General features: G+C 47.2%; 1 protein-coding gene across 6 annotated transcripts in view; it reads left to right on the forward strand.

Moving 5' to 3' along the window:
- ATP9B (ATPase phospholipid transporting 9B (putative)) overlaps positions 1-15524 on the forward strand; it is a 211259-nt gene that overhangs the window by 86454 nt on the left and 109281 nt on the right. For all 6 annotated transcript variants that reach the window (XM_038771100.1, XM_038771101.1, XM_038771103.1 and 3 more), the window contains 2 exons: positions 4175-4269; positions 14477-14557. In XM_038771100.1, the coding sequence (XP_038627028.1) occupies positions 4175-4269; positions 14477-14557 (176 nt within the window). The remainder of the gene's footprint in view (positions 1-4174; positions 4270-14476; positions 14558-15524) is intronic.

Genomic DNA, 15524 nt, shown 5'->3' on the forward strand with positions numbered 1-15524 from the left:
CATAGCAGTCTCTTTTCCTGGATAAAAGGGAAAAGGCCATGAGATAAGTTATTGATGAAATGAACTGCTGCAGTGGCGAGGAAATGCAGCTGGCCAATCCATGACAGAGTGGGAGCGCTATTAATGAATATATGTGCAGTCAACCATTCACAGGAGCCACATTGGTCTTGAACTGAATTGATCTATAGGACAATTCTAAATGAAATTGATGGATGAGAGCAAACACTGGCAGGAAGGGGCAAGGGAACGATGAAATACCTCATCCAGGAGCAGAATGACTGAGAGTTGACTGTCTCTTTCTCTCTCTCTCTCTCTCTCTCTCACTCAGAGGCAGGCACCAGGAGTGGGCTGGGCCTCCCTAAGGTTATGGGTTTTACCTAAAGGCCCTCTCATTTCCTGTCAAATCGAAAGTACCCTGTGGGAATTTGAGGAGAGCTCCGTGACGTTTTCCCCTGCCCTGTACTTTGGTTTGCATTTATATTTTTCTCCACCCTTTCAACTTGTGTAGTTTAAAGCCCCGAAGAGTTCCAAGGTCGTCAGGGAGTGATAGAGACCCAGGAAGCACCCCGCAAATTTTCTCAAGTCGCACTTTTAGCGGGTGGCACTCAGAGGCTCCAAAAGCAGAAAAGCAGTGTGGCTCAGTAGGAAAGAGCCTGCGCTTTGGAGTCGGAGGACATGGGTTCAACTGTGTGACTTTGGGCAAGTCACTTAACTTCTCTGTGCCTAAGTTACCTCATCTGTAAAATGGGGATTAAGACTGTGAGCCCCACGAGGGACAACCTGATCACCTTGTAACCTCCCCAGTGCTTAGAACAGTGCTTTGCACATAGTAAGCGCTTAATAAATGCCATTAAAAAAAAAAAAGCACATCCCCTGATTTCTTTCCTGAGAGAAGCATGATCATCGAGCCGGGCCCCGGCTGCTGGGTCGCAGCGAAGAGGCTATGAAATCCCACATCGGGATCAGATAGAATTTCAGGAGCTGCTCTGTCACCCATCTCTGCTCAGGCAGGGAGCTCCCTGAGCTGAGCTCCTACCCTTTCACGCACTGATGAATAAAACATGGAGCCCCTCTAGACTTTACTTACATCAGGGTCCGTGGACTCCGAATGCAACACCAAACTGGTCCGGACTCGGGCACCCGAACGGACCGTGCGTGCTGGCACAGCATCGGCCCTGGTGCCCGTAATTCAACACCTTCTGTCATTCGGTCTTCCCCCGCGGGGCCCCGGGGCAATAGGCTCACTGTCGAGGCCCGGCCCCGAGCCTATCGCTCTTTTGGCGTGGAACAGAGGTTTCACACCCCAAGAGGGAGGCTCCTGTGCCAGTCAGCTCATTCCTTTCGCTCGAATTGACGCAGCTGTTTTTCGACAGCTCTCCTCCATGCGGCCCCAAATCCCGGGCTTGACAGGCGGGCGTGTGCTTTGGATTTGCGCTAGCACATTAAAGGTCACCTAAACGATCGGAGATGCCGCCCCACCCTTCATCCAGTCACCAGAACAACAGGATGTGCACTAATACGGTCCCTCTGTGCAGTCGACTCTGAAGTTTCAGCTTAACTTCTTTTTCCCAGAACTTGGATTACAATCTTCTTTTAATGGTGGCAAATGTAGAAAAACAGCAATGTGATGTTGCAGCCTCTTTCCCCAAATATAATAGGATTTTTCAGCCATTCCAAGAGCAGGATTGGTGGCTGAGGCGGTGCTCATATTAAAAATAAATCGCAGCTGTGGTGCTGAGGCCTCATCATTCGTCTCCAGATTGTCATAGATCAGGTTTTTATTTCAGTAAAAGAATCTATGGATATTTTTTTTGTGGGGGGGGGGGGCATTGATTGTCTTTCAATTAATCTATGGAACGTGTTTATTCAACAGCTGGTAAATGTATTGTGTTCAACTAGGCTTAATCTCAAAAAGTATAGGTTTGGATTTCCACTCAGACGTGCCTGTGTTCTCTCCAGCTGGTTGTTTTTGCCAAATTTAGAAAAATCATATTGCTCCATATTTTTAAGAGAAGGAAATATTTGTCATTTTATGCCTACACTTCCGGTACTAAAATTCCCTCATTCCAGATTTAGCAGTATTCCTCAAATTTATTCCAGAATTTTAAAGAGCATTATTTGTGCGTTATTGCCTCATGTTATATGACACATGATATATTATTCTGAGGGGGGAAAAAACCAAAACATTTCTTGTCCGATTCCAAGATTCTGGGCTGGGAAAAACTTGGTGCAGCTTCCATTGAAAGGAAAGTAAGGATGGACTCCAGAACCTGCGGTCTTCAGGGAAGTTTGGGATTTTATGTTCCTCAAGCCGGAATGTATTTTGATGTTGAAATAGTGGGAGTGGAGGTAGCCTTTAATGGGCGTCCCACTCGGTGCAGTGGACTGTACCAAGCGCTTGGGAGGTACAGAATGATGAAACGACACATTGTCTGCCCACCAGGAGCTTCCAGCTTAATGGGTGTTTTCCATGTAGGGATGAGTTTGTTGAGCTAATTTTCCAGTTGGAGAAGAATCATTATTTCAACACCAACATCATCATCATCATCATCATCATCACCGTCCACATCCACAATATTTGAGTACCCCTAATAGGTGAGGCTTTGCCAAACAGGGTTTTGATCCGGCGTCCCTTAGAACATAAAGACCGAGAAGCAAATGACCAAACTAAACCAAAGTTAAGGTTGTTCCATTTTGGAAACTCTTACTACAGGAGGGGGTGGCGAACTTTGAGAATCTGCTGGGATCGCATCTTTTGTCAGATTCCACAGAGGCTCGGAGGTGCTGCCCTCACTGTGGAAGGGGCAGCTGTTTCTGGAGCGAAACCCCCGCCCTGTTTCCAGAGCAGGAGGTAGCCGACCCGCTCCCCTTTTGGAATGAAACCCAAGGCCCTGGGCATCACAAGCGGCTGCTTCAATGCAACGCTTACTGTCTTTGTGAGCACAGCATGGGCTGGTGGACACAATTGTGGACCAGGGCCGGGAATCAGGAAGGGTGGGTTCTGCCCCTGGCCTGCTGTGTGACCTGGAGCAAGTCACTTCATGTCTCTGGGCCCCAGTTTCCTCATCTGCGAAATGGGGGGGGAAGGAAGACTGTGGAACAGAAACTGGGTCCAACCTGTAACCTTGTATCCACCCCATCACTGAGAACAAAGTAAACACTTATTAAATGCCACTGCCTTATTTTATGAAGACATTGTGGCCCAGCCACATTACAGCCAACTCCTTCTGAACAAACTCAATAGGAGGTAGTGAACTGTAGTAGAACGTCTTTTCTGATTTTATTTTATTTTATTTTATTTTGTTAGTATGTTTAGTTTTGTTCTCTGTCTCCCCCTTCTAGACTGTGAGCCCACTGCTGGGTAGGGACTGTCTCTATATGTTGCCAGCTTGTACTTCCCAAGCGCTTAGTACAGTGCTCTGCACACGGTAAGCGCTCAATAAATACGATTGATTGATTGATTGATTCTAATTCCCTTTTTTGTTTTTGCTTACGCAGCCTGGTGGATCGAGCTTGGGCCCGAGAGTCAGATTTTGTTAATGATGTGCATCGAGCTTTATTTCTGTGTATTCTGATGACTTGACACCTGTCCACGTGTTTTGTTTTGTTGCCTGTCTCTCCCTTCTAGACTGTGAGCCTGTTGTTGGGTAGAGACTGTGTCTATGTGTTGCCAACTTGTACTTCCCAAGCGCTTAGTACAGTGCTCTGCACACAGTAAGCGCTTAATAAAGACAAATGAATGAATGAATGAAAAGTCCTGGGTTCTAATATTGGCTCTGTGTGACCTCTGGCAAGTCACTTCACTTCTTCGTGCCTAAATTCCCTCATCTGTAAAATGGGGATTAAGATTGTGAGCCCCACAGGAGCAGGAACTGTGTCCAACCCAGTTTGCTTAGTTCACCCCAGTGCTTAGTTCAGTGCCTAGTACATAGTAAGCCTTAACAAATTCCATTATTGTTATTGTGATTATTATTATTTATTGTTATATTTTTCTACAATATGACTGTTACCAAGTCTAATTAGTTGACTCATTCTAGAATGGGTTTGTTATAAACATCTAGATAAGCGTCTGATTCTTTTATTTTCCCCAAAAAGTACCTGTACCTTGGAATATATGTTCCGTAACTCTTAAGAAAACTGTAGGGTGATGAATGGTTTCTGTTTGAATTTTAAGGTTCATGTTTTATTCGAACTGACCAGCTAGATGGGGAGACAGACTGGAAGCTAAAAGTTGCTGTGAGTTGCACACAGAGATTGCCAGCTTTGGGGGTAAGCATCCTAGCTATTTGTTATATTTTTTTTCAGTGTAGTGTGATTTGTGTAATAATGAGTTTTTATAATTGAACATACATTCATGAAACTATCTTTATTCACCCATTCCATATTTCTTTTAAAGAGAAACCATGCATCTTGGAAAGTTCTGGTGGAAAATTCAGTTTCATACTCCAAGGCAACTTTTTCTTCCTTCAGCACACCACTGGGATTCTTTCGGGGAATGGGGAGGGGGTTGAGAAGGGGAGGGACAACACTGAGTATTTGCAATGATGGTCCGAGTTTAAGCTCTCCTTGTACCCGTCAGAAAACTCAACCACGGAGCTTACTGCTAAACCACTAAGGGGACCAGAAAGAGTTGCAAGAGAGGGCCCGATCAGAATTGGCTGGGGCAGCTTGATTACATCCCTCGACTAAGCTTAGACGGGAATGGCGGCTGAATTGACCCCCCCCCCGAGCCAGCCTGTGTTTGCGACTGGTGGAAATGGACAGTGAGCAGTTGCAATATATGTGACTGGCCAATGGGATTTGGCCTAACACAGTCATTTTAAGACCAGTTCCTCTTCGTTGTTATCTGTGACGCTGACTTTTCTTGGGCCTTTCTAGTTGACCATGCGCAGTTGAGGCCTGAGTTTGGGATTGGGGCCTGGCTTGTACCGCATCCTTCAACACCAGCTCTCCTTCCCTCTTACCTTCTGTTCCTCTCGGGCCCCAGGGGCCTTCGTCTCTTCTCTCCTACACTGGGATTCTTCAAAAATGGTAGTCAGGGCTGTGGAACATCAATCAATCAATCAATCGTATTTGTTGAGCGCTTACTATGTGCAGAGCACTGTACTAAGCGCTTGGGAAGTACAAATTGGCAACACATAGAGACAGTCCCTACCCAACAGTGGGCTCACAGTCTAAAAGGGGGAGACAGAGAACAGAACCAAACATACCAACAAAATAAAATAAATAGGATAGAAATGTACAAGTGAAATAAATAAATAAATAAATAAATAGAGTAATAAATATGTACAACCATATATACATATATACAGGTGCTGTGGGGAAGGGAGGGAGGTAAGATGGGGGGATGGAGAGGGGGACGAAGGGGAGAGGAAGGAAGGGGTTCAGTCTGGGAAGGCCTCCTGGAGGAGGCCTTCCCCTTGGCCTCATTTTCTGCCTTCATCCTCTCTCTGCCTCATGACCCCTTTCCTGCTGCTGTTTGACACCCTCCCCCTTCCCGCTCCCTCCACAGAGCACCTCCTGCTGACCTCAGTGTCCAAATTTGGGGTGGACCTCGAGTCGTACTGGTCCCAGGAGGCCAGGCGGGATGGAGTTGATATTTCTCAAGAAGCTTTCCTGTTCATTTCTCAGGCCAATTTCTCATCACCAAATAGATCTCGTGGCGGGTTTATTGCCCATTTCTCCAGAGAAAACTTGGCTCACCCAATGAGCCGACCCCGACCTGGGCGAGGTCAGTGTGCCGAGCTCCCCTTTCAGGTGAGTTCACGCCTGGTTTCAGCGCTGTGACAAAGGGATTATGTCGTCCGTGCTGCCAACTCGCTCTGGGAACGGGCGAAGCAGCTAATTAACCGTGCCGCCATTGCCCTGGAAAGTGACAGCCACGCCATTATAAAAGACAGAGGACACACTGCGGGCGGACGTGCACTGATCTGCGAACTCCACCGGATAATGAAGCCCAAACACCGGCTAGTTTGATGTCCTAAATATTCCCTGCTTACTGAAATGAACATTAGACTGAAGTCCTTAATAGAGAGGGGCTTTAAAAAAAAAAATAATGGCAACTTTAGTGTTCTGGAACCAGGGAATTTCTAGTTGTAACAATCAATCTGTCCTCCACCAACTGATTGTGTGAATTCAGAAACTGCTCTAGCTGAATCCCCTGAAAACTGCTTCTCCCCGCCCTCCTCCCCCCGGGGTATCAGTAGTCGCCTGGGCACGATTACCTCCCATCAGGCGACTGGCATCCTATTGAGGAAAGACGGCCCAGTGGGCCTGCATCCCGAAGCCCATCTTGAAATTTTATTATTCCTTGCAGATTGGAGGCAGTGTGGATGCTCCTCATCCCTGCCGCTCTCCCCTGCTTTTCAGAACGTTTCTGAGGACCTTCCATGTGCGCCAGCCTGGGGCAGTGGAGTCACTGGTTCTCTCCCCAGGCTACCGTGCAATTCCTCTTTCACAATTCCTCCTTTTCCTTGCAGCTACCCACCTGTCCACCCTCGGCGGCTCAGGACTGTGGTGCCTGCATTGGCCTTTCCAGCCACATGCGCACTCTTAGGTGAATCTCACAGTCTGTGGCATCATCTTCTCACGCCAAGGACAAGTCTATATTATGTATTCTATTAAGGTGACTATGATTGCTTCCCAAATGACTGTTTTTAATCTGAGGTTTGTGGTGGTCATTGCGCTGGACAGCGGCCAGCTTAGCCTCCAGCCTCTCCCTCTATAGTAGGTGCCAGGACCCCGCGAACAGGACCCAACTACTAAAAAAAAAAATCAGAGGACTTTCTGCAGCCAATGGGAAGCTAGAGTTTTTTGTTACGGTGCCAAAGCAAGTTGTACGGAAGCCATTGTTTCTACAGGAAACCATGGCAACCATAACTGTTAACCCATTCCTTTTATCAACTGAACCCTCCTATCACGTGGCGCGCAGCATAGAGATGTGTGTCATGTGCTTCAGCCATGCAGGGCTTGTTTGCGTATGGGGAAAAGGCAGAAATGGAAAATGGTTCCCGCTGTTGCTCGCTAAGGAATCACGATCATTTTCAAAGGGCTTGTCGTGTGCCAGTTTGTCCACACTCGCCAGAAATAACCTGAAGCGCCAGGAAACCGTGGAAGGGTTGCCACAGGCCAAGCATCCATTAGGAAGGGGCCTCGTGGCAAACCCCTAGGTGAGGGAATGTGAGGTAGGGTTTAATTCCCAAACCCAAGAGGTCCTTGATTCCACCCCAAAGCTAACACCTTGAGTATCAATAGTACTTTGCTTTCAGCTCATCAGTCGTGTTTATCATCAATTGTATTTATTGAGCGCTTACTATGTGCAGAGCACTGTACTAAGCGCTTGAAAGGCCTTCAGGTCAACAAACAGACCAAGCTTTAGAAAAGGGACAAGGTTTCGTGGTTCACTGGGGAAGAAACGGGGGCCCCACGTCCAGTTTCGGGGAAGGATTGTGGGAGAGGAGAGGGTCTTACAGTTAGGAGGGAAGCTTCATTTTCCAGAATATGCTGTCTGTGAACACTGAGGGATGTTTGACAATGAGGAAGCATTTTCGTTCAAGTGGCAGGGAGAGTGAAGGAGCACCCGGCGATGCAAGAGAAACTCGGCTTAGTCCTCGGTGCTGGGCTCTCAGTGGTCCCGGGTTGGAGGGGACCTTCCCAACCCTGCTGCTGTTGGAGTCTTATCTGCAGTCACGGAATTTCACTCTGTTATCCCGCCAGCCTCCGGCTTTCCAGCTGTTTATCGATTCAGGTCCGCATCCGCTTCTCCTGCTTGTCAGCAGCTGCTTCCCCTGCTAGATAGCAAGCTCCTTGTGGGCAGGAATCCTGCCTACTCACTCTGCTGTACTCTCCTAACCGCTTAATACAGTTCTGTGCAGACGGAGGTGCTCCATAAATACGCTCAATTGACTTATTGGTTTATCTGTGCCTAGAGTATACCTCTACAACCGCAAAGGTGCCAAACACAATTCGACTCCTTTTCATTCTTTCTAATCGTAGATATTCAGTTATGTTTCCAAATTGGAGTTGCTTCTATTCTTAGAAAGAAAATGTACATTTAGGGGAGTGGTTTTAAAAATGCATCTAAACTTTAGGTCCTCCAGGAATCATAGGGTTTTGGGGATTGCATTAGCAGTGTATCACCACCACGTCTGGGTCAGTATATCAACTTATTATGCCCATGAAAAAGCTGTGGAGATTTCATTTTCTGAGCCTCCTTGTGAGTTTTAAGACAAACCACAGGCGGAAAAGCAAGTTGGAAGGTACTTTCCGGTAATTCGTGAATGCCACCTGCTGGGCTGGCATTAAAATAACTGGGACGTTTATCTTGAGGTGAAACTAGGGGACCAACGGCCTTTGCAGCAGCAAAACCAGTTGGGAGAACAAGAGTCAGGATATCCCACAGTGTTGTCCAAACCCACTCGGCGGGGTGAGACATTCTGTGCTCCGGTCGGATTCTGTCAGACGTCATCCCTCTATCTCCGCCTGCTTCCTTCCCTCCTTGTTTCGGCTGTCTTGGGAAGACAGACAAGCCCGCGGAGCCTAGGGACGGCAGAGCAGTCACGTCCATAAGAACCAAGGGACTTCTCCCTTTCTGCAGCCAGTGGTGGAAACCTCAAAACACCAAAGGAGGATGTTTTGTTGGTGATATATGTGTGAGTGGATGACAGAGGCGTCTGTTAGTGGGAAAGGGAAGTTCAGTGGACTAGCTAGTTTCCCAAAGTGAAAATTTCGGTCTCGCCTGGACAGACTCGTTCTGCAGACACATTTCTTTTTTTGCGGCGGGGAGAATCCGCCACTTGGCTTTCGAAGTAGCCCGTCCAATTTGGTCTCTGGTCTAGCAGCTTACGCTGCCCCGAATTGTCACTCATTTTGATTTCCGTATCTCTTGGCTGCAATGGGTCGTGGTGATCTCGTGTTGTCATGAGCTGTCAGTCCCGTCATCAGTCACCTCATCCTGGTTGACACCAGGATAAATAAGCCTGGAAGCCCCCCGAGCGTTCTGTAAAGAACAGGCCCCGCCACCGCCAAAGATGATCAGGGGAGATTCTGTTGTCTTCCCGAACCACTTACGGCGATCGGAGAATTAAAATTTCAGCAAGCCATCTCACGAGGAACCACGCTCCCGGTCCAGAAACTCACCGGGAAGGTTTCCTGTGGTCCCGCCGGCGGCAGAGGTGGGGCGGAGCTTCCTCTCTGGTGCGGGTGATCAGACAAATTTATTAACCGCAATGAGGTCACAGTCATTTTCAATAAATGGTGACTTGCTGATTTATATCAAAAGATCCATACAGCAGTAAACAATACCATTTACATTTAATTAGTTTTATTGAACCAAAGGCAATTTTATTTGTAATGAACCACATGTTATGATTAAGGATGTATTTTAATGATCTTTAAGTAAGGCAGACAAATGTTGCCCTTGACCTAATAGAGGAGGCTTTCCTACATTATTGATAACTTGAGAGTGATTTCTAAATTATGATTGTGAAGTGCACAGACAGACATTCTCATTATTATGCCATTATTCAGTCATTTGATGACTAATATAGTAGATGAAATGCATTCTTTCTAAATGGTCATGTGCCTCTAGGAAAGGAAACTGTCGATGGCATGTAATTTACACCCGTTTATCAGAATGTAATAGTAATAATAGCCAAGGTACTTACTGAGCGCCTACTCTGAACAGTGCGCTGGGCTCAGGGCTGAGAGAAAACTCAGTACCTGGCACCCCAAGGGGCTCCCAAATCTACAGAAGAAGCCGCTTCTGCAGCATTTTCATTTTTATGAAGTGGTTGACCCAGATGGTTTTAAGATTATTACGATGATAATCACTATGGTTTTTATTTAGGGCAGTTCCGTGTCCAAAACCATGCTAAGCATTGGACATGCACTACTTGTATCCTCGTAGTTTAGAAGTCATGGAATACTTATTTGCCCTGTGGAACTGGGCATATTCTCCTATTTGCCTTTATTTTGTTTTTTTTTTTAATTTACGAGGATACTGTGCCCTGTTCTCAGTGCAGTGCCTTGCGCTAAGTAAGCGCTTAAGTAAATAGTACTGATGGATGTGCATGTTAGCTGAGCTTTGATTTCTGAGGCTTGACGCTGGGGCGCACTAAGCTATTTGCTTGGTGGCAGAACCCAGGGTGGTGTGTCTGTGTCCCCCAGGTGAACTACCCACCTCTGCAAAGGGCTATGCTCACTGCCACTGCAGTTCTAGAAGGATTAGCATCACACCATTATCAATTTCTGCAGCACTTTGGCTCGAGGAGCTTAGAATTATGAGTCGACTGTTTGCAAAGTTCCACAAATCCTCATAAATTCTCTGTTGAATGAATAGACCGAGAATAAGGTGAGAGGTCAAAGCAGGGCAGTAAATTACTTCTGCTGGGAACTAAAGGAGCCCGGAAGATCCATTTTATGGGTTTTAGTAGCCGTTCTTCGTGATTCCTACTTTGTGCCCGAACCCATTATCTTTCGCCTTAGAAATGAATCCTAGCTGCACCCGGAGTTTCCTCCCTCCCTCCTTATCTCTCCCGTCCTCTTCCCCTCCCTCTCTCTCCCTCCCTTCCTCGTTTGTTAATGTTCACTAGGTTTTCTGGTAAGCTCACTCTTCTCATATTTGGAATTAAAGCACCACAGTCAGAGCAGTTGGTGCCTTTCCAAAAGCTCATCTCGGGGCTCACAAGAGCCTCTGGGAAAAGAGACATTTAGCTGCCATTTCTGTCTTGTTTCTTCATGACTCCTACCCTGGGGCTGCGTCTGCTGCCTTGTGGAAAGGCTTCAGAGTTTATTTATCCTCAGTTTTTCTTCCCTTGTGGAGTTCGCACAGGCTCTGTGAATTACGTCCCTTTCCGGGGAACCGGGGAATTCCTTCAGTATTGGGCCCTGAAAGAGGAGATTCAGCTGGGATGGGTGTGCGGTTTTCTACCCAATCGCAGGGTCCACGACATTCTCAAGAACCGTAGGGGAAGCTGGGGCCAGGAGACCATTGCACTGTGCTTTTAGACTGTGAAAGAGTTTTAGACTTAGACTTTAGATTTAAAGACTTTTAGACTTAGACTTAGTCTTTTAGACTGTGAGCCTGCTGTTGGGTAGGGACTGTCTCTATATGTTGCCAATTTGTACTTCCCAAGCGCTTAGTACAGTGCTCTGCACATAGTAAGCGCTCAATAAATACGATTGATGATGATGATGATGCTTGAACCTCTCTGGCACTCCAGGAAGGAAATGAGCTTTACATTGTGTATGGGTGTGACTCTGCAGAGGTGGATTGAATCCGTGGAGTTCCCGCCTCCATAAATCAGAGTCCATGTGACGACTCACTCCATGGCTGTGCCCCGTCCTACTGCACTGAAGGACTCTGCTGAAGTTTCAATCAGGCGAGGAGGGAGGGCAGAGCCTAGCCTGACAAGAGGGGCTGGGATCCACTCTAACAGCCTGGGCATCTGAAGTAGCCACTAGAAATCGGACATGAAAACCCATCCATTTGCCACCCAAGTTAAAGGTCAGCAGCAGAACGAGCTGGGGAGGAGGCTGGCAGAGGGGTAATTTGGAGGGGGACACAGGCAGGGAGAGCAGTGCCAGGGTCTTTATTTAGGAACTAGGGGCTTCCCTGGGGGTGCATTCTTGTAGCAGTCATGGGAGGCAAGGACAGAGCCAACTCCGGATGACCCGGACCAGGGAAAATTAGCCTGGCACGATAGAGATGGGGACTGTGAGGCCAGAGATGGCCATAACAACAGCGAAGAGGCCAGGGAGGGAGCTGGGCCAAGAGGGGGTAACTAGTATCGGCCAACCAACCAAAACCCTGCACACAGAAGGACCAGCGCAGTTCCTAAGAGCGACAACATTGTTGAGCCAAATTGAAATTTCGACACCCGATGGGCCCAGGAGCCTGACGGGTGTCAGTGGATACACCTACCAAGTGTGATTTCGAGTTTTGTGGGGAATAAACTGCAGGCAAAGGCAGAACTTCTTAGCCAGCATTTACCCTGAAATGTTTCATCTCTTAGCGAAGGTATCAATTTATCTTGGAAAATCATTCTCGCTTGACTTGTTTCAATAACAGTTTTCATTGTGCAAGGGCATGTGTGTGGTATTGGTTTTCCCCCGTTCCCGTCCTGACCAAAGAGAGAGACTGTTTTTCCGTCCACAATAAAGCACATAATAGCCTGGATTATCTAAATTATAGGCGCTAACAGATGGTGAGGAACTGAACGATACAGATATGGAACACCCCATCCGTATTAGTTTCATAGGAATTATTCCTTGTGAAGCCGGTGAAAACCAGCCAGAAAGGCCGGGGCCAGATTGAGTGGGTGCTGCACGAAGGATTACCACCACCGGTGGCGGCCGCCACTGCGGTCGGAGAGCTGGGGGTCGAAATTTGATTTCACTCCATGTGCTCACTCCTATTTTGTTAACAATATATGAGGCGTCACCCCCCTGCAAGAAAAAGCTGGTGGTGCTTTACTCTTCCCTGAGAGAGCGGGGTTCGGACCTACACTGTTCACTGAGAGCAGTTTTACATCCCAATTTTACTGCATTTTGTGGGAAGGAGTTGATGATTTTTTTGATGATTTAAAAATGAAGCTGGATCCTGCGTAGTCCTTACCTGGAAAAGATTATTATTTTGGACCAAGCGAAATGCCCATGTTTTCCTAACTTTCAGTTGACAGGCCACCGTTTAGATCACGTGCTCACGACCCGGGTCTCCGGACCCGGTAATTAATACGCCAACCGACCCGAGGGGGTTTTCATGAAGCGAGTTGACATGTTTGGCTTTTTGTTGGGAAACTGCCCGCTGGTACACGGGATGGGGCCTGGGATTGAGACATGATGGAAATAATAATAATAATGATGGTATTTGTTAAGTGCTTACTATGTGCCAAGCAGTGTTGTGAGTGCTGAGGTGGATACCAGGTAATCAGGTTGGACACAGTCCCTGTCCCACAAGGGGCTCACGGTCTTAATCCCCATTTTACCCTTGAGGTAACTGAGGTACAAAGAAATTAAGCGACTTGCCCAAGGTCACACAACAGGCAAATGGTGGAGCAGGATTAGAACCCACATCCTCCGACTCCCAAGCCTGTGCTCTCGCCACTGGGCCATTCAGGGTCAGGATTCTGGTGGGTTGCCTTTTTCAGTTTTTAAAGGAAAGTTTCAGAGAGTTTCTCTGTGTTCCACCTAAACTTGTTTTGTCCCCCAGGACTTCTGAAGTGTCCGATTTTTCTTAGAATTATCAAGCCGTTCCATTAGCGGTTTGTCTAATGGCATGGCCAGGATTGGAATCCATTCCCATCCAGACTCCTGTGTGCGTAAGATGAGATAAATGCCCGGGCCCACTGGGGCTCAATAAGCGTTCATCATTAATGGCAACGCATGACCCGTAAAGGGATCTAGGTTCTGTTCTGGGTCCCCATCACCGACTTTGGTGACTGCTAGCAAACCACTCAGCGTCTCGTGATTCTTCCACCCGTTAACCAGGAAAGATCTGGGAGTGTCACGAAGTGCTTTGAGATCCTCTGGCGAATGTAGTCTGGTTCGCCGAGGCACCGACGCTACCCTATTCCCCTGGGATGTTCTCCCCTCACTAACTTCCCCGGTCCCCAAAGTTACTGCTCGTCCATTGCTTTCTGGGCAGTTTCCATGAGCCACAGAGAAAATGAAGATTTTCCAAACTGAGAGAGCCCGTGCGAGGACGGGAATTTTTCTTCTTAGTCATCATGGGACCAGAGGTGCCCTTCAGATGCTGAGTTATGTCACTTAGAAGGTTGATTTCTGCCTGGGAAAGGCCACCCTGGAGCAGAGAGGGGGACTAAGCGAGATAATCATCTTTTCCATCTCTAATGTCTGTAATTCTACTAAGTGGCTATGAGGGTGTGAACACCTAGCTGTCCCACTGTCTATTAGAAATGGATACCACCCAGGAAAGAAAGGCGCCGGATTAATCACCTGGCCTGGCGATCACAAAGGTAGATTGTGAGATACACTGGAAACTCCTCCCGCTAGATCATAAGCACCCTGATGGCGGGGGTTTTGTCTCCCTCCTCTGTGGTACTCCCCCATGCATTTAGTACAGTGTTCTGCACACACTGAGTGCTTAGTAAGTACCATTGCTTGATTGATTTGATTGATTGAAGGAGACAGACCGGTAGTCTGCGGGGCAACTGTGGAGGCAAAAAGAATATGTCCCTCCCTCACAGCGAGTGGGTTGTGTGTTAAAGAGACCTGGGTCTTGAGGCTCAGCCCCCTACCTCCTCTGTCCTTGGGATTGTGCTTGGACCAACGTCTGGGTTTTTCCCTTTCTCTGCAAGTGAGCAATGTTCACCATCCGCTTTCTAGAAAAAGTATCAGTCCTCGTGCTCCATACGGGAGAGCTGAGGGTCACTTGGGCTGCTCACTGCAGTGCTCCTTCACAGGCTGTCCATTGTTAACAAACTACGCTGATAATTAAGTTTTCCCTCTCTTTCAGGACCTCTTTTCAATCAGTGCATATGTGTATGCTCAGAAGCCCCAGCTGGACATCCACAGTTTTGAAGGTACCTTTACCAGGGTAAGTGAAAACCTGATTCCCTTGTGCTCACAGTGGCAGTCTGCGGTGGCTAAAATGTACGGGACCATCATGTTAAAGTCATGTATCATGTGACCATTATGAAAGGGGTATTACATTATGGATCGTTCCAAACCAATGCTGTCATAAACACCAAGCGAGAGGGGCAGAAGGGAAACTTAAATTCTGTCGGTTTGACAGAACAGGTGTAATTTTTCTTGCCCTATAAACGGCCCTTTCTGCACCTTTCAGGGCGGACTTGCCCAGCTATATAGTTAGGATTCTGTACCCTGATGTCAGGAGACATTTACTGCAAAACCAGGCCTAGACCTTTCTCTTTAAATGGACAGACATCATTCTCTTTTGTCATCCATCTCATTTCCCAGAGGTAACAGTCAGTAATCTGGGTGTAAGCCTCTTTTTTGTCATTTACTGCAGCCCACGCTTTTCTGGAGGCATGAAAACACTGAAAACCGGCTTTCTATTTAGAACATTACAAAGTCATTTATCGGTTTTGGAATCGTAGAGTCTAAAAACAAGGCTTTCCACTAGTTGAAATTTGGGACTGCCTCAGGTTCGTAGGGAATTGCCAGCAGAATTTTCCGACTGTGACAAGGAGAACCTCTGTTGGTTGCATTCTTATTCACACAGAGGGATTGGCAGAGATCATTTCCCATTGCGATTCCTTCTCGTATTGTTGGTGTAATTTGCACTTACAGTTTTCAAGAGTGCAGATTGGCTCAATATTTAATTCCTTTCCAGTTCTACTCAGGTTCACACTTTACTGAATAATTACCTTTCTGAAATGCTAAGTATTAGTTTCATCGCTTGTGATCTAAAGAGCAAAGCTGAGAACTCTTCAGACAGGGCTGTCAAAACACCATGGTGTGTGTGTGTGTGTATGCACATGTGCCTATATAATAACAAACTATATTTGGTACATCGTCACAATGTAGCACGTACGATTCTT

The sequence above is a fragment of the Tachyglossus aculeatus genome, chromosome X2 (assembly GCF_015852505.1).
Source record: "Tachyglossus aculeatus isolate mTacAcu1 chromosome X2, mTacAcu1.pri, whole genome shotgun sequence".
NCBI lineage: Eukaryota > Metazoa > Chordata > Mammalia > Monotremata > Tachyglossidae > Tachyglossus > Tachyglossus aculeatus.